The sequence below is a fragment of the Falco biarmicus genome, chromosome 4 (assembly GCF_023638135.1).
Source record: "Falco biarmicus isolate bFalBia1 chromosome 4, bFalBia1.pri, whole genome shotgun sequence".
In the NCBI taxonomy this organism is placed as follows: Eukaryota; Metazoa; Chordata; class Aves; order Falconiformes; family Falconidae; genus Falco; species Falco biarmicus.
The window spans coordinates 66,672,647-66,694,127 of record NC_079291.1 but is presented as its reverse complement, the minus strand read 5'-3'; the positions used below and the strand labels follow the sequence as shown (position 1 = coordinate 66,694,127).

Genomic DNA, 21,481 nt, shown 5'->3' with positions numbered 1-21,481 from the left:
GATTGTTTGGGAAACAACAAAGAACTCTGAATTAGCACTACCATATTCTGAAAGCAGACAGTAAGAGGTGACATTTCCAAGGCTCACACACAGCTCTCCACACTTTTCCAGCACTGTCCTTTGTTCCTATTTATATCTAGCATGCTGCTTTGTGATACGACCTCTCATTTCAGTGGTTCGCCTAAGTACAAGGCAATTCCAAGGAAAGAGCCCAGGATGTATGTAGGATATAGGTAATTCATACACATACCAATGTAAATTTACTGCTGTCAGTACACCTGCTCAGAAATGGGAATGCTCAGCAGCTCACAAGAGGAAAATACTAGTAATCAAGAACATATGCTAATGTTCTTGATTACGCAAGCACGTTTCTTCATTTCCATCATTAGGAAGTCAGCCCACCCCTCAACCCCAAAACAAGTTCACAGAAATAAAAAGCATTATATTCTGCATAATTAACCAAAATTCCACTAACATGCAAGAATGTATCCCCTGCTAGCTAAATAAATGCTTGTGAAGTATCAGTACATAGAGACTTCAAAATATAATGCAAAATTATACAGCACAATAATTTAAGGAAAGTGACTGTTCTCACGTTGCCTTAAAATCTATTCACTCTAAGGTCAGCAGTTTTAATGCTTATTTTAAAAACTGTGGATATACTGGAAAGCTGCTAGGACTTTAGATTTACCAGAACTTCCTCTGGTTAATTTTTCTTTAAGAAGTTATTATTCTCTCTGTATAAGACTTGGGTGTCCTGCAACAATTTACTTTGCTTTTAGTGTTTTTCCACAGGTAGAAGCAGGTTCCTTACCCAGTAACATCAAAGCTAGCCTAAAAAATGCCTCCCTATCAAACATCCATTTGCTGACAACACAGTATGAAGATGAAACAACCAGAGGTCACTTAACTGCATTGTGGTTAAATACTATATAGAGTACGTGGGTTTGTATCAAAGTTTCACAGTAAGTGACCCAATTTTTTTAAAAAACCAATCCTTCATGATGTTTTTTTTTTTTCTTTTCAAGTTTAAGATTACATAAAGGAGATCGTCTCACACCACCTCAAAATTTGAGTATCAAATACACATCTGAAGGAGTGGTATCTTAAACCAAGCCTTGAACAACTCTGATTTCATTGGGATTCTGATTTTCAAACAGCTCCGAACAACTAACTTCCATCCTTGCAAAACAAAAAAAAGTGCTCAAAACAAAGGCAATCACCATCAATTCACTGGTAAGCTACACTCAGGCAGAGCAACCCCCCAGGTCTGTAAGCACAAGGCCTTACCCAAAACAAAACAGCCCACAGCCTAAGTTCTCAGGCTTTCAAGATCTCTCTCCTCTACGGGCTACAACACAAGCTAACTGCCTCCCTCACCCACTTAAGCAAACTCAGAAGACTTTCCCCACCTTCATGGATAAAGCCTCGAATTTGGACTTACGTGCTCTCCAGCCTATAAATTTTGAAGTTTTATTCACCAGTGAAATTGCTAGTTGCCCAAGACTTGGTTCTTTCTTAAGGTAAAATAAAACTACAACTACACACTTTTTTGCCCATGATGTCGTGAAAATGCATGTTGACAGCCTGGTCCACTGATTGTTCGTCCTCGAAAGTAATAAATCCAAAACCTAGCCAACGACGAAGAGTGAATCAAGGTAGCAGGGTGTTGTGACACAAAACAGGATGATGAACAGTATTAGGGGCGGACCAAGGGTTCAAGCAGGGGTTTCAGATAACCGAGGCTTGTGTTAAATTTTCAAAGAAAGTCAATCTGAGAAAATTGCAATTTACTTCGTGTAATTAGGCAATTAATGCCCCATCTTGGTTTCACACATGCAACTTTACAAACTCAGCTTGTTAACTATCTTTTAATTTGATTTTATTCCTAACCTACCTACCAGGAAATGGGGAAAAAAAAAAGTACTCAGTTATAAATCTAACTGTGCCACAATTAAAAACAAAATACTTGTGGGACAGTGGATTAAAGTCAAGTTGCTGCTCCTATCTTTGATTCAGACTAGGTTCCCAAGGAAAACCTATTATGTCCCTGTTCCCCAAAGCTGCAAAGCAACTTCCTCCCATCCCTTCTCCCACCTTCCAATTAGGGAATATTTCCCATGGAAAATAAGAACGTCGTCTTTGAAATGTAGCTGTTAAAAGCATGAAAAATTTTACCACTCCATGGATGAATGAGAAGCTTCAGAAACTAACAACCTAGATCAGAGGTTCTCAAGTTTTCCACACCTTAGAAAAAGCACAACAGACATTACTCCTTCCACACACAACAGCCCCTGCCAACTAAAGAAGTGTTGCTTATACAGAATGCAGTTAACTTGCCATCAAATCCCTTAATCTGTTTTATTTCTTATATTTCCTGCTGGTTTTCTCTTGAAAAATCTATGCAACACTTTTGAGTCCCTCTTTTTGCCCAAGACATTGCTACTAACTGCTCCAGATCCCCAAGGGTGGCTCATTCCCTTCTATCTGACCACAGCCCTCAGTGGTGGTGGCTCAGCTGAATCCAGCAGCTTTTTAAAAGGTTGCAGGGGAGTGTCTGATATCTGTAGAAGACACTGGAATAAAAAGGAGAAAGAAAAAAAAAAAAAAAAAAGAGGAAAAAAAAAGAGGCAAAGCCCCAGGACTAAATCACTTTCTGAGGTTACACTTTGAGAACCCCTGCACTTAGGTTGTAGCTGCTGATACTGCCGAGAGAGTGGCAAAATAGTGGTTAATCTCACAGAACGCAGAGGCTGGTTCATGCCATCAACCACTCACTGCTGGTGTTACAACCAAATCCCAGGAAAGGTAAGAACACATGCAGTACATAAATTGTGCCATTCTTTATATTAGCTAACGGTAGAGCAATAAAAATTAGAAAGAAAAAACGAGGTGCGGCATCAAAAGCATATGGAACATGGATGCATTTCTGCTTTTCTGAAACCCAAGATTTCCCCCTTGGTTTGCATTTTGCTTTGCAGCTAGTGCTGACAGCAGCCATATATTGCTCTAAAGCGTTAAACAGAAATACAGTATCTATAACAGTTAATGTCTCTCTAAGCTTATCCAACTCGGTTGGGTAAGCCCAAAGAGGCCTATTGTAGAGAAAGTTTATATATAAAAAAATACACAAAGATACAGGCCAAAATAGATTGCAGCAGGTCAAATTCTGCTGTCAGCAACAAGAGCAAAAGACATCACTAAAATAAACTTAAAATAAAAAGGAAAAAACTTAGCATTTCCCACACACAAGAGACTGGCAGTATAAACGAAGTTTTGTTGACCTGTGATGAAAGCAGCCTCAAAACTGAGAGCAGCATTTCATCACAATATATTTGTCTGACGTTAACTAGAAATCTAAGTATTAGAGCCAAAAGAAAGGTATTTGTATTTAAATCACACATTTAGTATTACAGCCTTTATCTAAAAAGACATGGGGAAGAAAAACAACTGATTCCATCTACATAGGAAGGTTGCTCGTTTAACTCAATTCCAAGAAGAATGAAGGAGAGGAATAGATTGTGGTAAGGGGATGGGGGTTGGAGGGGGAGAAGGAAGGAGGATAAGAGGTCATTGAGGAAGCCAGTAAAGGGAAAATAAATAAAAAAAGGGGGGGGGGGCAGTTAAAAGGGTCAAACACCACAAGATAAGGAACAGTGAAGAAATCAGAGTACAATACAAAGCAAAATTCCCAACAACATGAAATTTTAAATACAGTAGAAGTGATGAAGTCTATCATCCAGTAGCTTTATTTTTTGGAGGACACGACTTTACTGAAGACTAGAGAAACTAATTGCATTTAGCAGGAATCCAAGTGGACTACTAAACACAACAATGACGCTGGTTTGCAGCCAAGGGGGAGAGGAGAACAAACACAGCAAGAACCTGTAAATTACTTCACAGTTGTTGGTTTAGCCAAGAATAGAACGCATGAGAAGCAGAGGCTCCACAGCCACTTTTTCTTTTAAGATGTAACAAGGTTGGCTGCATTTATACTTGGGACTGTGAGAAGAATTCTGATGAAAGCACTGCTTGCAGGAGAGCTAACAAAAGTAGGTAGGGACTTTGCGAGTAAGCAAAGACAACTCGGGTACTCGAAGACACAGAGCCAGCTCCTCAAGGGCATCGCTGTAGATCTGACACTAACCGATAATCTGGTTCCCAGCGTTCTTGTGAGAAGCTGAAGGTAGACGAAGGCTGCAGGGATTAGTAACAGGTATAGTTTTTCCCTCCTCCTACCAGCAAGCTAGTAAAATGACATGCGGTTCAAAAATGCAAGGATGGTAACGTTAACGGAAGAATGCAAAATTCAGAACAGTGTGAGTAGAGGATGGCAGTGAACTGGCCTTTTAAATTTTATAAATATACAGTCATTTAGGTATCATGTTAGAAGGGCAAGTGTATAGATTGAGTAGCACTCTCTGCAACAGAATACAGAGCAGAAAGAGAAAGCAAGAGAAAATGTGTTCTGGGATGCATGACCAGGAGTACCAAATCCAAACTACGAGGAATTTTTCCTAGCACACCCCCAGGGACTAGGCAAGGCCATTTTTGGAGATGACTGTTAGTTACCACGCTACATGAAAGAATGTAACAGAACAAAAATGAAAGCCAGAGCATCAGGATTCAAGAACCCTGTTTAGGAAGTCAGATGAATTAAGGGAGAAAGTATTCTGCAGGACATCTGCACACAGGATGGAGACAGATACAGCTTTTCAAACCTGTTGCACATCTGTCACTTCTGCTGTAAGCTACCAGCTATTAAGTGGACCCAAAGCCCTCTTTATTAACTTTTTTTTTTTTAATAGCTTTAAGCAGAGAAGCCATTAATTGTGACTAGGATTAACCCAAACCAGGCATGATGGTTTTAGTACCTTTTGTTCAGAGGCTGTAAGGCTGGGATATTACAAAGATCTAGATGATACAATAATTACTGAAATACTTCAGAACTTCGGCCACAAATTATATTCCGTTATCTTTGTCTCCACTGCCTCCTCTAGTTAAAAATCAGATGCTCTAGAGCATTTCAACAGATGAATTTAAGTTCTGCTTAAATAAAAGGTGTCTACTGAAAGACAGTTAAGATAGCTCAAGCAAGAAAACAAAAAAACAAATATATTGAAACTTCGTTTACACTCCAATATAAGACAAAGCCCGTCCCTCCTCTGACTGTGGAACTGGCCTGTACCTCTGTGATAAATTATCACCTAGAGAGAAGAAATCTAAAGAGATATCGTTAATCACAGTCAAACAATTCACAGAGAGAAAATTAAAAAAAAAAAAAAAAAAGAACTTACTTAACATTACCATACTTTACTATGAAACACTTAAATATGTCACTAAATGTATGTCTAAATTAAAAATAAAACTAAGACTTAACAGCTTAATAAATATGAAATGAAGAATATATTTCTTAATAATGAGTCAGAAGAGAAATGAAAGTTCAGATGGCAAACTATTCTCTAGCATGTAGAACATGCTACAAGGTGGTCAGTGCAACTAAGCTTCACGTATTTAAAATATTGCCTCTTAATTGTCAAACAGATGACAGATGCAATGGAAGGTGGATGACATGAAACTTGCTTCATATTTTGACCAAAGGTTACCAACTTGATTAAATAGTCTAGTGAAACTCCCAGTTCTTTTTTTTTTCCTCCCCTTTTAGAAAGTAGCCTAGCATACAGGGATTATATGTCCCAATCAAAAAATATATACATATATTTCAGAATTATTTTATGTAGTTTTTATTTAATTTTAAGTGAAGCCATTTAAACAAAACAAAAAGCATATAGTGGATGGATTCTGCTCTAGTCTCATGTTCAGAAGTCCTCTGGAGTATCCCCCCCATGCAATTACAGACATCAACATACCTTTCATGTGGAATAGGAGGGAAGTCTGCTCATTTTTTTTCCCCTCCTTAAGCACCTTAAGCCACAGGAGCGGCTTGAGAATCAAATTTCATTCAACTAAAAAAACTAGGAAAAAAACCCATAAATGAACATGAAACATCTGATGTTTAAATGCACAGATATCAACTAAAGCTGTAGGTGAAGAGTCTAGAGCTGAAGTGATATTTGCCCAGTGAACTATTCTTTTTCCTGAGGCAACGTAGAAAAAAAAAAAAAGTCTACCTTTTCTGATGGTGTGAAATAGTTTGCCATCTGACTATAGGAGAGCATGAAGAAATTTCAAGGACAAACTAGATCAGCCTTTACCTCGGGGCCTCTGTTTCTCTGCGTCATAGATCATTACAACTTCAGTGACCTGGAAGAGAGAAGGGAAATTCTACTAACTGTGCTACCAGGGGAGTGTTATAAACAGTTACTACAGGCTGGTTTCCCGCACTCTATCCACAAAGCACAATTAAATGCTCAATGTAGCCATTAATATCAGACTGTCCTAGCACAGTGTAAACAAATTGGGAATATTGATCTTTACAGGAGTTTTAAGAAAAGCCCGAGTTCATCTGTTCTGAAAAGTTGCTACACTGTGGCTTTTTAAGGTCTCATCACACTTAAATTTTTAAATGTAGCATTAAGGTCACTACACTGTTTATACCCACACTATAGCCTACAAAAAAAAAAGTTTTCTGTTTTTCAACATACTATTCATCAGTGTAGCTTCTTAAAAAATTACTTTTTCCATTTTTAAACATTTTCACTATCATGAAAAGCAGCTTTAACCCCAAACACATTTAAGAATTTGCACAGCTTCTCTGAATTACTTACTTGAATATCAGTGTGGCACAGAGTACAAGTTATAAATTCATGCTTTATGTAGCATTACAAACAATATTGTAAGTTATGGATAACCAGTATCACTGTGATTCTAACTTAAAAAAAAAAACACACACACACAAAAAAAACACAACAGAAAAGGCACTGTTTGAGGGCTTCAAGATTTTTTTCAGAATAAGCACCAGTTTGAGCTACAATTTAAACAAAACCAGAGACGTAACATTTATGTCAAAGGCAATATTAAAACAGTCGAAAGAACTACCTTTAAATGTCTTGGTGCAGAAAAGTGGTCACAAAATGTGTATGACCTCATGGCATCACATCTTCACCTTCAAGTCAATCTTCAGATATTTTTTACTAGAATCTCCTGAATTAGCTTAAAATCTGACACAAATTCGCCTTTTACTTACAGCTAGAAAACGTAATATAGACTCTCCAATCTCTATACTATTGTTAAAGTTCTACTACTTACTTTTAAAGGCACCTCACTTAATGGCTGCTGCCTTCTACACTTGGTGGAACATAACCCTGTATCTCTCCAGCCATCCAGAGGTCAGAATTGGAAAGCCAAAAGTCTGTGAGGAACAGCCTTTAGAAATTATGCTCCACAGCTGTGGAACATGCTCCCTCATTTTTATTTACAAATCTACCACAGCCTTTCAAACTAATGAAACAGTTGTTAGCCACTGCCTTTTATATTTTAAAAAAATTATCTGAATCCAAATTTAAATACAGTACTGTTACAAACTTAGCCACTGGAGAAAGAATCAGCAAATCCTTTACTGCCACTAAGAAGATATTTTAGAGAAAGGTGATTAAAAAAAAGTATCAGAATAACACGCTAAATGCCACTCAAAGATGGCATGTTCACATCCACTGGCACAGTCTTGAAGTTTCTCACAGTTACTCACAGCTGAATTCACTAATTTAGTTCAATAGTTTACCATCTTAAAGAGGCAATGATAGTTGTGATAAATGGGTATTAAAATTAAACCGAAAAAAAATCAGAAAATATAGTCATTTCAGTCTAAGGTTACAAACTGAATTAAAAACAGGTGCATAACATGAGTAGTAGTTTGTCTCTAGAACAGAGGTTCTAGGGACAAAAGAACTCATTTGATTCCAGATGATGACTCAAAAGCAACTACTGTTACCAAAATAATGGCAAGAGACTGCAGAAATTAACCTATCTGTACAGGTAGTCAAAGACTAGGATCTTGGAACATACTCGCTGTTCCCAAAAGATAAAAATTCAACAACAATTTTTTAATCACCAAGCTGTAAGTTATCAATTGAAAAAGAGAAAAAATTATTCTTAAGCCAACTCAGCTCAGGTGTTTTTGCAAGATGGGACAGAATAATGCATCAGGTAGACTTAAACAAGAGGAGACAGAAGCAGCAAAGTCAGTTATGTATCGAAGCAACAGGTTTTTGACAAACGCAAGATACATTTCGAGACGATGAATGTTTACTACACTTTATCACAAAATGCTTCAGTATGTCCTTACAGCAGTTTGTCTAAATTAATCCAAAATTTGAAAGCTTGACAAAATCTGAGAAAAGGCAGCGGGGAAGGAAAGCATCTTGCAACCAACTGATAACTGCCATCATGCTGAATGACTCACCACTCCGAATTTCTTGAAGTATTCCCTGAGCTCTGTCTCACCACAGTTATGAGGAATCCCACCAACAAAAATTTTATTTGATTTATTGTTATCACTCCTGGATCCTTTCTGCTAAATCAAGGAGGAAAAAAATTCAGTCAGAAGGACAATAAAGTTGACTACTTCTATCATTTAACACTTAAACATCAACAATAGTCTCTTGCAAGTTGAGGGGGAGCCATGTCCAGGCTCGAAGTCTCCCAGTCATTAAAACGAACCAACTGCATGTTGAGAGCTCAGAAATCTAGTGTTTGCAGTTTTAACCCTGTCTCAGTTTCCTGATCTTCTGGAGAACAATGGGCTGTGTTCTGATGTCATTTACTGATTTAATAATGAAATCATATTAACCTGCAGGGTGTGAAGTAGGCTGGAAGAAAGCATCAGTCCTGCGAGTGTACTTCCACTTGTTTCAAGATCTGAGGAACTCAACTAAAAACACTGCTAAGAGCTTAAGAAAATACCACACCCACAAACCAAGTCTGACACAAACACAAAATGTTTGTGAACACTGTATTGTACATGGAGTCTTACCATGGAAATCTAAGTAAAAGACAATTTTCAGAAATAAAATTTACACTCGAGGCCTGCATACCAACTCCTGATCTTAAAGCATGGATATAATCCAAGGGAGTTCAATTAAGCTGCTAGGAGGTAAGCCGAAACTTGGAAAACAGGCAGGATACACCAAGTATCTTTCCTTACCCATCCTTCCTTCGGTCGTGTCCTTTCTGGTTGCATCCCCCTAGGTGTACATGGCTTTGGATCAATCTGGAAGAAGTTCCAGTTTGGTCAGATCTCAGTGTGCAGAATATGGTTCTAAAACAATGGCAGCTGACACAGCACTGCTGAAATCCAGCTCCTCAGATCAAAGCTACTGTCAATATATCACTTCTACAACGTGACACAAATAATTGAGTTAAAGCTGTCTTACAATAAATAATTAAAACAAACAACCACGTAACTTGTACACTATCCAGTCTGCAAATAAGCAGCCAGAATTTAAAACAGATCTCTAAAGCAGTCTGGAGCAGAAAGTTCTGAAGCAGAAAAAATAAAAACCACAAAAGCAACTTACATTTCGGCCATCTAACGTATGAGGTCTACTGGCCAGTACTGTTCCCACACAGTTGGGATCTTTAAATTTGACAAATCCAAATCCTCGAGACTGGTTTGTTGTTTTGTCTTTCATTATTACACAGTCTACAACTTCTCCATATTGGGAGAAGTAGCTACGAAGAGTTTCTGTTAAAAAACAAAAAGCATGTATTAAACAGAACCAGATAAGAACTTTAGGCTGTGTTTGCAATTATGAGGCAAAAGATAAGCCAACAGCTAAACAAATTCAAACTCATCTTCTGAAAACTATTACATTTTACTTCCTCTAAACAAATGGTATATAATGGTTTATTTCTACCCATGCAGAAGGAAAGCAGTATCGTAGGCAAAGCAACGATCAAAAATTGTCATCTTCCGAGGATTGACAAAAACTTCAGTACCAAACACTGATTGAAAATATAAACCCAAAAGTGATGAACACATATTTGAACTCTCTCCACAGAAAATATTATGCATTAATAGAAGAAGGCGGCAGTACAACCTCATGCAAACCTTCCTACCACAGTACTGTCTGTTGAAAAGCTATGTGTCTGTACATTGTTTTGCTGCTCACAAAGGCCTGGCTCAATGACTGTAGAATACATAGCTTACCTTGCGTCGTACTCCAGTCCAAGCCACCCACAAACAGTTTTCTGCAAATGAAGCATACAGCAGTTTTAGGATGCTACACAACAGATGCTTCCATCTTATTTAAGACAGATGTCAGCTAATTCTGAAGAGGTCTGGCAGTACTGAGGCCTCCAAAAGATACTACAAAGTCCGTTCCTCACCAGTATCCACTATTCTTTGTGACAGCTACTTTCCGTTTCACGAAGATTCACATAAAACTGAAGCATCTGTTCTGTGTCCCACAAGCATGAACAGAGATTGTAAGCTTACTACAGGAACACATTTTATTATTTTATGCAAAGAGAGGACAAAAATATCAGAAAAGCCCAGGTTCCTCCAAACTTCTTATCTCCAGATACTTGAGAAGGGAGCATTGCTTTGAGAAATCATTACAATGGCCAGAAGGCAAAAAACCAACACAGAACATAACAGTAAGTACATTTACCTGCTCTTTTGGGGCAGAAAGGAGTTCTAGCATGGAACACCTCATAGTTCAGGAAAGTATTTGGAATTTGAAAAGTTATCCAAGAACACAGTTATAAAGTCATTCTACCTGGTTAACCCCCACCCTCGAAGTTAAAAGGGGATGTTTGGACTCCTGTCAAGGACTGGATCATCAGCTCTATGTTACTTACAGAACTCTGAGAACCAGAAGAAAACAGCTGCAGGGTCCGTGTAGTTCCAATTTAAGGATGAAAACAAAATCCAAAACTTCTGAGATAAAGCAAACTGACAGAAAGCCAGACATCCTAGTTTAAATACCCAAGCCTGTTCCATCAACTGCTCTAATCCCAGACCAAGGATCAAGAGATGTATATAGTCTTGCATTAGGCCTCCAAAACCAAGACAGAAGAACAGCTGGGCTCTCCTACATCCATTTGCTACCTAACACTGAATGTTACCAGAAAGATAACTGACATTCAAAATTAGTTTAAAAAGTTTTCTATAAAAATACACTCGCAACACAGCTGCTGCAGCTCTTTCTAACACATACTGTAGCAAAAGTAACACCAGACTGAAGTTTGCACACTTCATGTTACTATCCCCTACATCAACAGATACTACCAAATGAAAAAGAATGCCAGCAGTTCAAGTTATTTAATACTGACTTACAAATAAGCAGCAACATAAGTGCGCCTGTCCTGGGATGATGTGGCTAACTTTCACATGCCAGAAAGTCAAAGCCCAATGGGAACCGCAGCTAAAAGAAACAGACTCCACGGGAGGGAACGTTGAACTACATGCAATGGTCGGATTCAGGCATCACTTGAAATTTCTGTACTTGTTCTCTAGCTGCATAATTGGGTAAAACAGAAAGCGGATCAAAAAAGCTTAAGTCAGCCCTCAGGGTTCCTTGTGTTCTCAAAGTACTGTCCTGGTAAAGAAAAGTCCTTAAACTGCTGATTAAAACAAACATAAAACCTTCATCCATTCCTTTTATGTGCTACTCCCTTGCTCACCTAGAAAGATGAGTCAGAATCGCTTTTGTCTACCATTATCTTCTAGTTCAGTGAAAGCAAAAGTAGAACTACCAGGTTCAAGTCTAAGATAGAAGGCAAACTCATAGGGCAAGAACTAAATAACAGAGGAGCACTAATTCAGCAATTAGTTGTGAAATCATTTTACAATCTAGTTTAGAGATATCTCCAAATAGATGAGAAAGTCATGGCTAAAACCCAAACTAAACTCCATGCTTAAAACCGAAGACAAGTCCGAATCAACTCATCTTCTAGAAGAGCATCCAAATCCGTACCATTTCGTGTTAGAGCACACCGAAGTAGCTGGGTAAGTGCACAAAGAGGAGCAGGGAGATGAGACAGACTGCCTGCTTTGCAACTCTTTATCAATGTTATTGTGTTACAAAACTTCCATGCAAAGTAATTTACTCTGTAATTAAAGGTTAGTTCAAAGCCACCTCAACATTTGGCCCTTTTCAGCAAGAAGCACCAACTCAAAAGGTCTTCTGTTAATAGTTTTATGGGTCTGCACAGACAAGTGCTGGGAATAGTGTAGCTTTGGAGGATGCCCTCTGTTTCTCTTATCAGTCCCTGAAGAGAGGAACCATACTCTGTTTTGTCTTCTACTCGCCCTCAGACATATCCTAATACAGCTGAGCTGAGGCTGGGAATTGGTGCACCTTCACTTCAACGGGGAAAGTTGAAATTCTCCTTAAAAAAAAATAAACTAAAACTTCCTTTCACCCGCTTTTTTCAGGAGCAGCTAACTGCAGTAAGAAAACCGCCCCATCACCACTACCACCTCCCCAGTCAGTAAGCTGTGCTAGCACACAGGGAGCATCAGTGAAAGGAAAGCCTCGCAACAAGAAGGTCCTGCACAGCAGGACAGCTTGCAGATGCAACCAGCAGTCCCTTCCCGATTCATTTCTCTGTGATATGGCACCATGTCCTGTCCCTTATACAACAGCCAACAGTGACTAAACCAATCCCAAGAGTGCAGGTGTACTACATGTGAAAACAAGGGGTGACTAAATTCAGTATTACACAGCACCTACAAGTCTTGTTCCATCCAGGCAAATTTTATTCCTAAATCACTAGTTGAGAGGTGATATAAGCTTTGACTTTAAGAAAAAAGACCAACTGTTAAGCACAGATCAAAGCATCTTCTTCAGCAGGCTAGAAAATAACTGAACTGGTAATAGGCAAAGAAAGTACAGCCCTCACAGTACTGCAGAAGACAGCGGTTGCATCTGTTCTTGCATTATGATAATGCATCTGATAATAGCACAAGCAGGACATTACATCCATTATCAAACCTCTCTGAAAGCAGGCCTGTTTTCTACTTGCATGTTTCATGATGATGAAGTTTTTCTCAAGGGTAGGAAAACCCCCACCTCCCTCCGCTGGCCAAGAGCTCACTCCCAGCAGCAGTTCAAGGAGCTTATTCAACACCAGCCAGTTTTTAGCAACAGGTCATTTTCCAGTAACAGCCAAATTTCACCCAACAGTTGTCAGCACACTCAGACTCCCTGGTAGCTTCCACAACTGTTGCTTTACATTGCGCCTCCACACGAATCTGTGTGCTCTTACTTTTCCTAAAAATAACAGCACAAGAAAGTTCTGTAAGGAAGTGACTTTATTTCCTAATAGCAAAGAAAAAAATAACTGATCTAATGTTATATTCCAATTAAAAGTTTTGATGTAGCCCGTGACTGTGTGTTAGCTACATTTTCTAGGCCAACCACATTTAGGATTGTTTTATTTTATTTTTTAACTAAATTTGATAGAGTGGTATGTAAGATCAATCTATGTAAGATCAATCTAAAATACTAGCTGCATTCTGACAAAACATCAAGTTGTCTGCAGGGACAGAGGACTCCCCACAGTTAAGGTCATTGAAACCTTCCAGTGCCATCATTAATTATTTGTAGTCACCCTACATACATTTAAACCAAAAAAAAGTTGGGTTGCCTAAGGTCAACTACAGCAGCTGTATGTAAATACATGGCTCCTATTTATATGCACTCTATAGAATGCCAAAAGCCAGGACTACCCTGCCTTTAACTCCTCCAGGGACTGGTTTGAACACACTGAGCAAATGCAAGAATTAACTATTCCCTACCTAACACAAAAATCTAGATGCAGCATTGTACTGGACGAGCAGCTGTCAGATGCAAAACAGCTGTATGAAGTAACACGAGGTGAGTGTTCATTTCCCTGCACACAACTTGCATCATCAGCCCGCTGGTAAGGTCTTACATATGTTGCCTCCCAGAAGTTTTTGTTCCAACAGTTTATGGGCTGGTGGTTATTAAAATCATGCTATCAGTTTCAGCCTGCTGAGATCACTGTCCTCATACCTATTTGCACCACCCTCAAAAATGCACACCTCAAAAAAGCTAGGTATTTATAGACCATAGTGTTAGAAGGATGCTGTAGTCCACACCCAACAGAATGTAAAGCAATTCCCCAGCACAAGCCTGGTGAAAACACAAAACACTGGCCCGTTTCTTTCGGCAAGTCTGTCTTTCCACCGCGAGCTGTGCAACGGTGTGCACAGTACACCAGCCTGTGAAAGGCATCAGCAGACAGAGCACACCTGAGGCAGCAGCAGCAGTATTCCTCACAGCGCTTGGATCAGGAGTGGGAAGCAGAATAATGACTCTTCAGAAGCTGCAGTACGTATAAGTTTTAACCAAGTTTCACGAAGCCACATGTTCCACTTCAGCTATTTCCTGACGAAATTTCACTTGCTAATTTACTCTTTTCTCCCATAAATGTTATCCATCACTGAAGCAGATAATCCCAGAATTAGTAAAAAAGCATGCACAGGTATTTTAAAAGTGCTGAAACTCAACAAAAGCACAAACTCTTTGCCTACATAAAATAATCCGGCAGTTTGATTAGCATCTATCATTTCTCTTAGTGCAGTCCCAGTCATCTACATGCTGCTGGACAGAAGGATCTCAAGCTCAGCACCTCTCCTTCACCCAAAATAGTCCCAAGTCCTAATTACAGCAAATAACACTCGCAAAGCCCTACCTACTCATACCAACACGACTGCAAGGCCTATGGCCTTTGTATTTTTTTCTTCACTTAAAATCTGTCTAGAAAAGCGGTTAAATTTCTAACTTCCTATTAACACTTGCATCTCACAACAGCTTTCAAAACAGAACTTCCTTCACCCAACCATAGGCGGCTGCTGACCAAAACAGAGTTCATTCTGTGCTTTCACCTTTCCATTCGAGCACTTTTGGAGGAGGAAAAAAAAGCAAATTACTGTTTCTGATTAAAATCCAAGCCTTTCAGATCCGGTTAAACCTCAGAAGGATCAGTCTGCAACTGGGACAGTGCCCTGTGACAGCCAGTCCTGTTCAGCATGAAAGCTGACAATATTTCCCTAAGTCACTTGCAGCCTGCAAGAACAGCAGCACACAGAAGTCTGCTCATCAGGTCTTTCCTAAGGCACTAGACAGTGACTAAGGCCCAGGACCAAATAAAAACACTTTCAGAGCAAATCCCACATATTTAAACATGCCTTGTGCAATATGTGTGTTCATAGCAGCATGTCCTGTTCAAAACAGTTACCCTGCCTCTCCTATTTTTAAGACTGTACAAATTAAGAATGCGCACAGTCAATAAGCGGCTTACTACACGCTGGAGACAGGACAAGAACGATGACTGGTTCACATCTGCTCTAGTTTCCAAAAAGGTGATCAGTTATGACGTGCATATTCGATGCCAAAACTTGTAGCGGAAGCGGAGCAGACAACCTTTTTATTTTATTTTTGCCGTTTTCAGGTCTAACGTGCCAAGCCTGCAGTCTCCTAATTGAAATGCCACTGGGCACTGAAGTATTATGTACTTCAGTGCCCAGTAGATAATGTGCAGAAGAAATCTGTAATACTGAACACATCTCCGAAGGATTAGAGCCATCAGTTTGAAGAAGCCAAAAAAAAAAAAAAAATCTCTGGAGAGGCTCTGGAAAACCCGACTGAAGCGCAGCTTGCAGCTAGCGGGTGGCATCCGCCAGCAGAGGAGAAGTTTGGAGGGCAGCTACCCGCAGCGCAAGGGCTCCCCTGCAGCACGGGGGAGGGAGGCGAGGGGTGAGCGGTGGCCCCCGGCTGCCGCCTTTGTCCTGCCGCCCCCCCGCCCATCCGTCTCCCCCCCCCCCCCCACCTCGCCAGGAGCCCCAGCCCCACCGGGGACACGCGGGGCAGCACCGATGAGCCCCCGGTACAAAGTCCCCGGGGGTTCACCACCCCTTCCCGTCGTTAACCAGGGGAGAAGGGGCGGGGCGGGGGGGGGGGGGGGGTGCCTGTGCACCCCCCCGGCGCGGGGCGGCGGGCTCCCGGGAGCGCGCGGGAAGCGCCGCGGGTGACCTTGGGCCGTGCGCACCTGCCGCCGCAGCCCGGCGCGGGCCGGTCACGTGACGGGGGGGGCAGCCTCCCGGCCCGCAGGGGCCCAGCATGGCGGACGGGCCCGGCGGCGGACACCGGCCAGGACGGGACTTCCTCCACACACACACACCCCCCACCACCTCTCCCCGCACGGCGGGAGCCCCGGCGCGACCCGCGCCTCAGGGTGCAGGGAAGGGGGGGAGGGGCCGGACCCCTGCCGCTCCCCCGGCCCGGCGCCTCCTCAGGCGGCCGCCCCCCCTTACCCGATCTCGTCGGCGCCTCCCACGCTGTTCATGGCGGCGGCTCCTCGGCGGTATCCGGGGCCGCGCCCGGCTCCTCTCTCCGGCGGCGGCGGCACCAGCGGCAGGTCGTGAGGCTGCGGGCGGACTCTCCTCGCCGGTCCGACAGTCCCCCGTTCCCCCCCCCCCCCCCCACGCTCCCGAGCTGCGCAACGGCCGCCCCCGGCCCGGCCCCCCCGCCGCGCGCTCGCGCTCCCTCAGCGCCGCCAACCGCCGCTGCGCGCGCACCTGCCCTCGCTACGGGGTCTCCGGGGCCGCGCCCAGGGAGGGGCGGGGGCGGGGCGGCGCGCGGGGGCCGACGGGAAGGGCAGTCCTCCCGCAGCACGTGCGGCCGCCGTGCCTGGCGCCGCGCGGGTGGGGGGCGGGGCCCACGGCCACGGCACGGCCCCCCCGGCACGGATCGGTGCCTGGCCCAGCGCCCCGGCAGCCCCCCGGTGCCCGCCCTGCCCCCCCGCAGCGCAGCCCCGTGCGCGGGGGGGGAAGGATGGAGCACGGCGCTGTGCGTGGCCTGGTGCGTGGCGCAGCGCGGAGCTTGGCGCTGTGCGGAGCCCGGAGTGGGGCACAGCACCCCGAGCAGCCCTGCAGCACGGCACGGCGTGGGGCACAGCACCGGGCGCGGCCCTAGTGCATGGCACGGCGTGGGGCACAGCACGGCGTGGGGCACAGCACAGTGCATGGCCTTAGTGCATGGCATGGTGTGGGCACAGCACCATGCACGGCCCTAGTGCACAGCACAGCATGGGCCAGAGCCCTGTGCATGGCCCTGGAGCACAGCACAGCCCCAGTGTGCATGGCCCTGGAGCACAGCACAGCCCCAGTGTGCATGGCCCTGGAGCGCAGCACGGCCCCAATGTGCATGGCCCTGGAGCGCAGCACAGCCCCAGTGTGCATGGCCCTGGAGCGCAGCACAGCCCCAATGTGCATGGTCCTGGAGCGCAGCACAGCCCCAGTGTGCATGGCCCTGGAGCGCAGCACGGCCCCAATGTGCATGGTCCTGGAGCGCAGCACGGCCCCAGTGTGCATGGCCCTGGAGCGCAGCACGGCCCCAGTGTGCATGGTCCTGGAGCGCAGCACAGCCCCAGTGTGCATGGCCCTGGAGCGCAGCACGGCCCCAATGTGCATGGTCCTGGAGCGCAGCACAGCCCCAGTGTGCATGGCCCTGGAGCGCAGCACGGCCCCAATGTGCGTGGCCCTGGAGCGCAGCACGGCCCCAGTGCACGGCCCTGGAGCGCAGCACAGCCCCAGTGTGCATGGCCCTGGAGCACAGCATGGCCCCAGTGCATGGCTCTGGTGTGCAGCACAGCACAAGTGCATGGCCCTGGCATGCAGCATGGCCCCATTGCATGGCCCAGGAGCGCAGCACAGCCACAGTGTATGTCCCTGGAGCACAGCACAGCCACAGTGCATGGCCCTGGAGCACAGCACAGCCCCAGTGCATGGCCCTGGAGCGCAGCATGGCCCCAGTGCACAGCACTGCGACAGTGCATGGCTCTGGAGCACAGCACCAGTTGGGGCACAGCACAGTGCGTAGCCCTCAGGGCAAAGCCCTTGACCAGTGTCGCACTGATCCAGCCCAGCTCCACCATGCAATGCTGCTCATTCCTGCCCCGAGCACGCGCAGCACGGCACACGGTGCCACCAGGAGCAGGGCTTTTACCCCCCCACACCCCACACACACACCCCCGCCCCCCCAGTTTAGCCCCATCGCGTCGTGGGGCACCAGCCACTCCTGCCTGGCCATGCCTACAGAGACAGCTGTGCTGGTGGCTGCGCAGGCCTGGCAGCCCCTACCCCACCCCCCCTGCTCCTGCTAAGGGATCCCCTCCCCACCAAGGGCCCCAGCCTGCCCTGCACACTCAGCACTTTCCCAGTCCTGGCTATTTAAAGCCAGCCAAGCCTCCAGTGCCCTTTCCCTCCCCCGGCACCGCTGAGCCCAAGGGTGGACTTTCCCCCCTGCAGCAGCAGTGGCATGGCCATGAGCACCCAGGCGGCAGCGGGACGGATCTTTGCGGAGGGCGAGGATTGCCGGGCAGCCTGGCGGGAGGCAGCAGCCACCTACGATGGGCCTGACACCCACCTGGAGATCCTGGGGAAGCCGGTGATGGAGCGCTGGGAGACCCCCTACATGCACTCGCTGGCAGCCGTGGCTGCGTCGAGGGGTAACGGGGACCCCGCGGGCTCAGGGCTGTGCCATGGGGTGTAACTGAGTTGTGGGGGGAGGGCAGCTTTCCCACCAGTGAACAAAGTCGGGGATAATGTTGCTGCCAGGGGACGCTGCTGCATGCACCCCACTCACCACCAGTGTTCCCCACGCAGTGATGGTGGCAGTGGGGCCGCAGTGGCACTTAGGCTCGTGTGTCGGGGTGACACGTTCCCCAGCTGCTGCTTTTCGGGCTCCATTTCCCGCATGCGGGCGAGGGAGGGTTTGCACGGCTGGGAGCAGTGGCTTGTTCCCGCTGCAGCTGTCCAGGGAGGGGGGCGGTGGTGGCAAAGGGCTGCTGCAGGGTGCACCAGGGAGGTGGTGGGTGATGGGGACACGGGGCTGCTCCCACCTTCTCACTGCGGTGTGGGCAGTGCCACGCTTTCCCATCCTGTGCTAAAAAAAAACCCAATTCATGGAAAGAGAGGGGTGGCATTTGGGGCTGAGGCACAGAAAAAACAGAGATCTGCATTTGCTGGGCTTGCACTGGCCGCCTGGCATCTCTGGGGAGGCACAGCCCCCCACCCCCCCCAGCTGCCCTCTTGTCCCCAGGTGGCCGTGTGCTGGAGGTGGGCTTTGGCATGGCCATCGCCGCCACCAAGGTGGAGGAGTTTGACATCGAGGAGCACTGGATCATTGAGTGCAATGAGGGAGTTTTCCAGCGGCTGGAGGAATGGGCCAAGACGCAGCCGCACAAGGTGCGGGGAGGGCTGTGCCGGTGCCCAGCGCCCGCGGGCACATGCCGCTGGGGCTCACCGCTCTGCCCTCCTGCCTGCAGGTCGTGCCCCTCAAGGGGCTGTGGGAGGAGGTGGTGCCAACGCTGCCAGACGGGCACTTCATGGGTGAGCTGAGCCCAGCGGGACTGGGAACGGGGCAGTGGGGTGGGAGCCCCCACAGCAGAGCTTGGGGTGCAGGCGCCCCAGGGAAGAAAGGTCCTGGCATGTCCCTGCACCGTGGGAGCTGGGGGGGATGCAACTCAGCCAGGGTGCAGGTGAGCACCCGGCCCAGCTCCCTCCCACAGCAGTGGGGATGTGGATGGGCTGCAGCTGGGGGCCCCCGGGAGCAGCATCTCGTCCTGGGGAGCAGCACATCGCTGCCTTCTGAGGTTCAGTGACATGGGGTGCAAACTGAAATAAGAAAAAAATAGTTACAGGCCATGAAGGGGCATCTCACCCCCGGCACGTGAGCCCCACTGGTGCCTCAGTGGTCGCTCGCAGCTAACGAATGGTTCCCGGGCAGGGATCCTGTATGACACTTACCCGCTGTCAGAGGAGACCTGGCACACGCATCAGTTCAACTTCATCAAGGTAGTATGCCGGGGTGCAGCACCCACACCTCCCCCTGCCCTTTGCAAGGGGTCACAGCCCCCACTCGGGTGGGTTTGGGGGCACACAGGGCAGGGAGGAGAATTTGGGACCTCAGGAGTCAAAGCTGGAGCTGAGCGTTGCTCTGCAGCCCTCGCCGTCCCCAGCACCCTCCCTGCCACCCGGGATTTAGTGGCCTCTGGAACAACCCAATGTCCCCATTGATGTCCCCAGCGCAACAGTGGCATTGGCAGCACCTTTGGTCTGCACGGTCACAGCCGTCTGGAGGGGAGCAGTGGGAGGGCACAGAGGGCTGGGGCAACATCCAGCTCTGCAGGGACAAGCGAGAGCTTGAAGGGGGGTGAGGCAGAGACTGGGTGCTGTGCACAAGGGTGCTGGGTGCTGAGCCAGCTCCCCCTCAATTCCCATTGCAGGACCATGCCTTCCGCTTGCTGCAGCCCGGGGGGATCCTCACCTACTGCAACCTGACCTCCTGGGGGGAGCTGCTGAAGACCAAGTACACCGACATCGAGCAGATGTTTGAGGTGAGCGTCGTTCCCTGGGCTGGGGGACGGGGGCTGGCACCCCCAGCCCAAGCTGGAGTTCCCAGACTCACCACATCAGCCTGCACACATTCGTCCGACACCATGGCCACAGAGCAGCACGAGCCAGACGACTCCGTGGCTGTTTTAACTCCCCCGTCACGCTGGGGCTCAGCCTTTCAGGGAAGGTCAGAGGGTTTTTGCCCACAGCAGCCCGAGACGGGGGTCCCTGCAGCTGGCTGCTTGCACTGTCCTGTGTACCTGCAGGCTGGGGCTCCACAGTATCTCCACTCGCATCCAGGCAGCTCAAACTATTGCTGCTCCTTTCCCTCCCTCCTCTCTTATAGGAGACCCAGGTAGAGCACCTGGTGGAAGCCGGGTTCAAGAAGGAGAACATCAGCCTGAAGGTGATGGACCTGGTCTCCCCCAAGGACTGCAGGTACTACTCCTTCCACAAGATGGTCACCCCCATCATCATGAAGCACTGAGGGTGCTGGCAGCCTGGCACCATCCCTTGGGGCTGCCCCAAAGCCACAGGAAGCAAACACTAAAGGAGGAGAGGCTAGTATGTGCACTGCAAGGAGGAGAAAAGCTCTCGTCTCCTTTGATGCTAATAAGAGAAGATTGGAGCTGATTTATCTGGAGGCAGGAGATGGCTGGAAGCTTGGGATGGAAGTGCTGGGTCTCCAGGGACCTCTGGACAAAAGGACTCCCTGCCCCACCTCGGATGTCACCCACAGCTCCCCACCCTGGCAGGGTGTCTGCTGGGCTCTGTGGGGGAGGGTCCCACCCTGCGTCTGTCCCCGAGGCCAAGTTTCCACTCAAGACTTGCCCTCGTCTCCAAATACCTCAATTAAGCTGCAATTCCAGAGCATGGCTCAGAGCCTTTAGCCAAAGGGGTTCGAGGACGGAGACCTTTCCTCTAAACACTGGATCATGTTTAGAAATCATGGGGTGGCTTTCCACACACAAGCCAAATAATCTAAACCAGCATTTCGGCTGCTCCTGCAGCAACTCCCCTGTGAAGTTTCCCAACGCTTTTGGCTAGTTCTGATCCCAATAACCTCCTTGCAGTTCAACAGCACATAAATGACATTTCTTCTGTCTACCCTGAGCAGATAAAATCCATTAAAAAAAAGAATGAAATACACAA

General features: G+C 46.6%; 2 protein-coding genes across 5 annotated transcripts in view; one reads left to right on the top strand and one right to left on the bottom strand.

Moving 5' to 3' along the window:
* The window catches only part of DAZAP1 (DAZ associated protein 1), a 26,708-nt gene extending 10,329 nt beyond the window's left edge, over positions 1-16,379 (bottom strand). Inside the window, exons 1-7 of one of the 4 annotated variants that reach the window (XM_056336849.1) lie at positions 16,247-16,379; positions 10,109-10,149; positions 9,477-9,643; positions 9,104-9,169; positions 8,363-8,473; positions 6,216-6,264; positions 1,549-1,631 (exon numbers count right to left, since the gene is read on the bottom strand). In XM_056336849.1, coding sequence (XP_056192824.1) covers positions 1,549-1,631; positions 6,216-6,264; positions 8,363-8,473; positions 9,104-9,169; positions 9,477-9,643; positions 10,109-10,149; positions 16,247-16,278 — 549 coding nt within the window. In that variant the 5' untranslated portion in view covers positions 16,279-16,379. Of the gene's footprint in view, positions 1-1,548; positions 1,632-6,215; positions 6,265-7,209; positions 7,307-8,362; positions 8,477-9,103; positions 9,170-9,476; positions 9,644-10,108; positions 10,150-16,246 lie in introns of those variants that run through there. The other 3 variants (XM_056336850.1, XM_056336852.1, XM_056336853.1) reach the window with 3 other exon arrangements.
* GAMT (guanidinoacetate N-methyltransferase) lies at positions 16,235-21,481 on the top strand. Its single transcript, XM_056336855.1, has 7 exons — positions 16,235-16,350; positions 18,245-18,441; positions 19,035-19,180; positions 19,261-19,324; positions 19,722-19,789; positions 20,221-20,331; positions 20,676-21,481. The coding sequence occupies exons 1-7, from the start codon at positions 16,277-16,279 to the stop codon at positions 20,814-20,816; spliced, it is 801 nt and encodes a 266-aa protein (XP_056192830.1). The 5' UTR covers positions 16,235-16,276; the 3' UTR covers positions 20,817-21,481.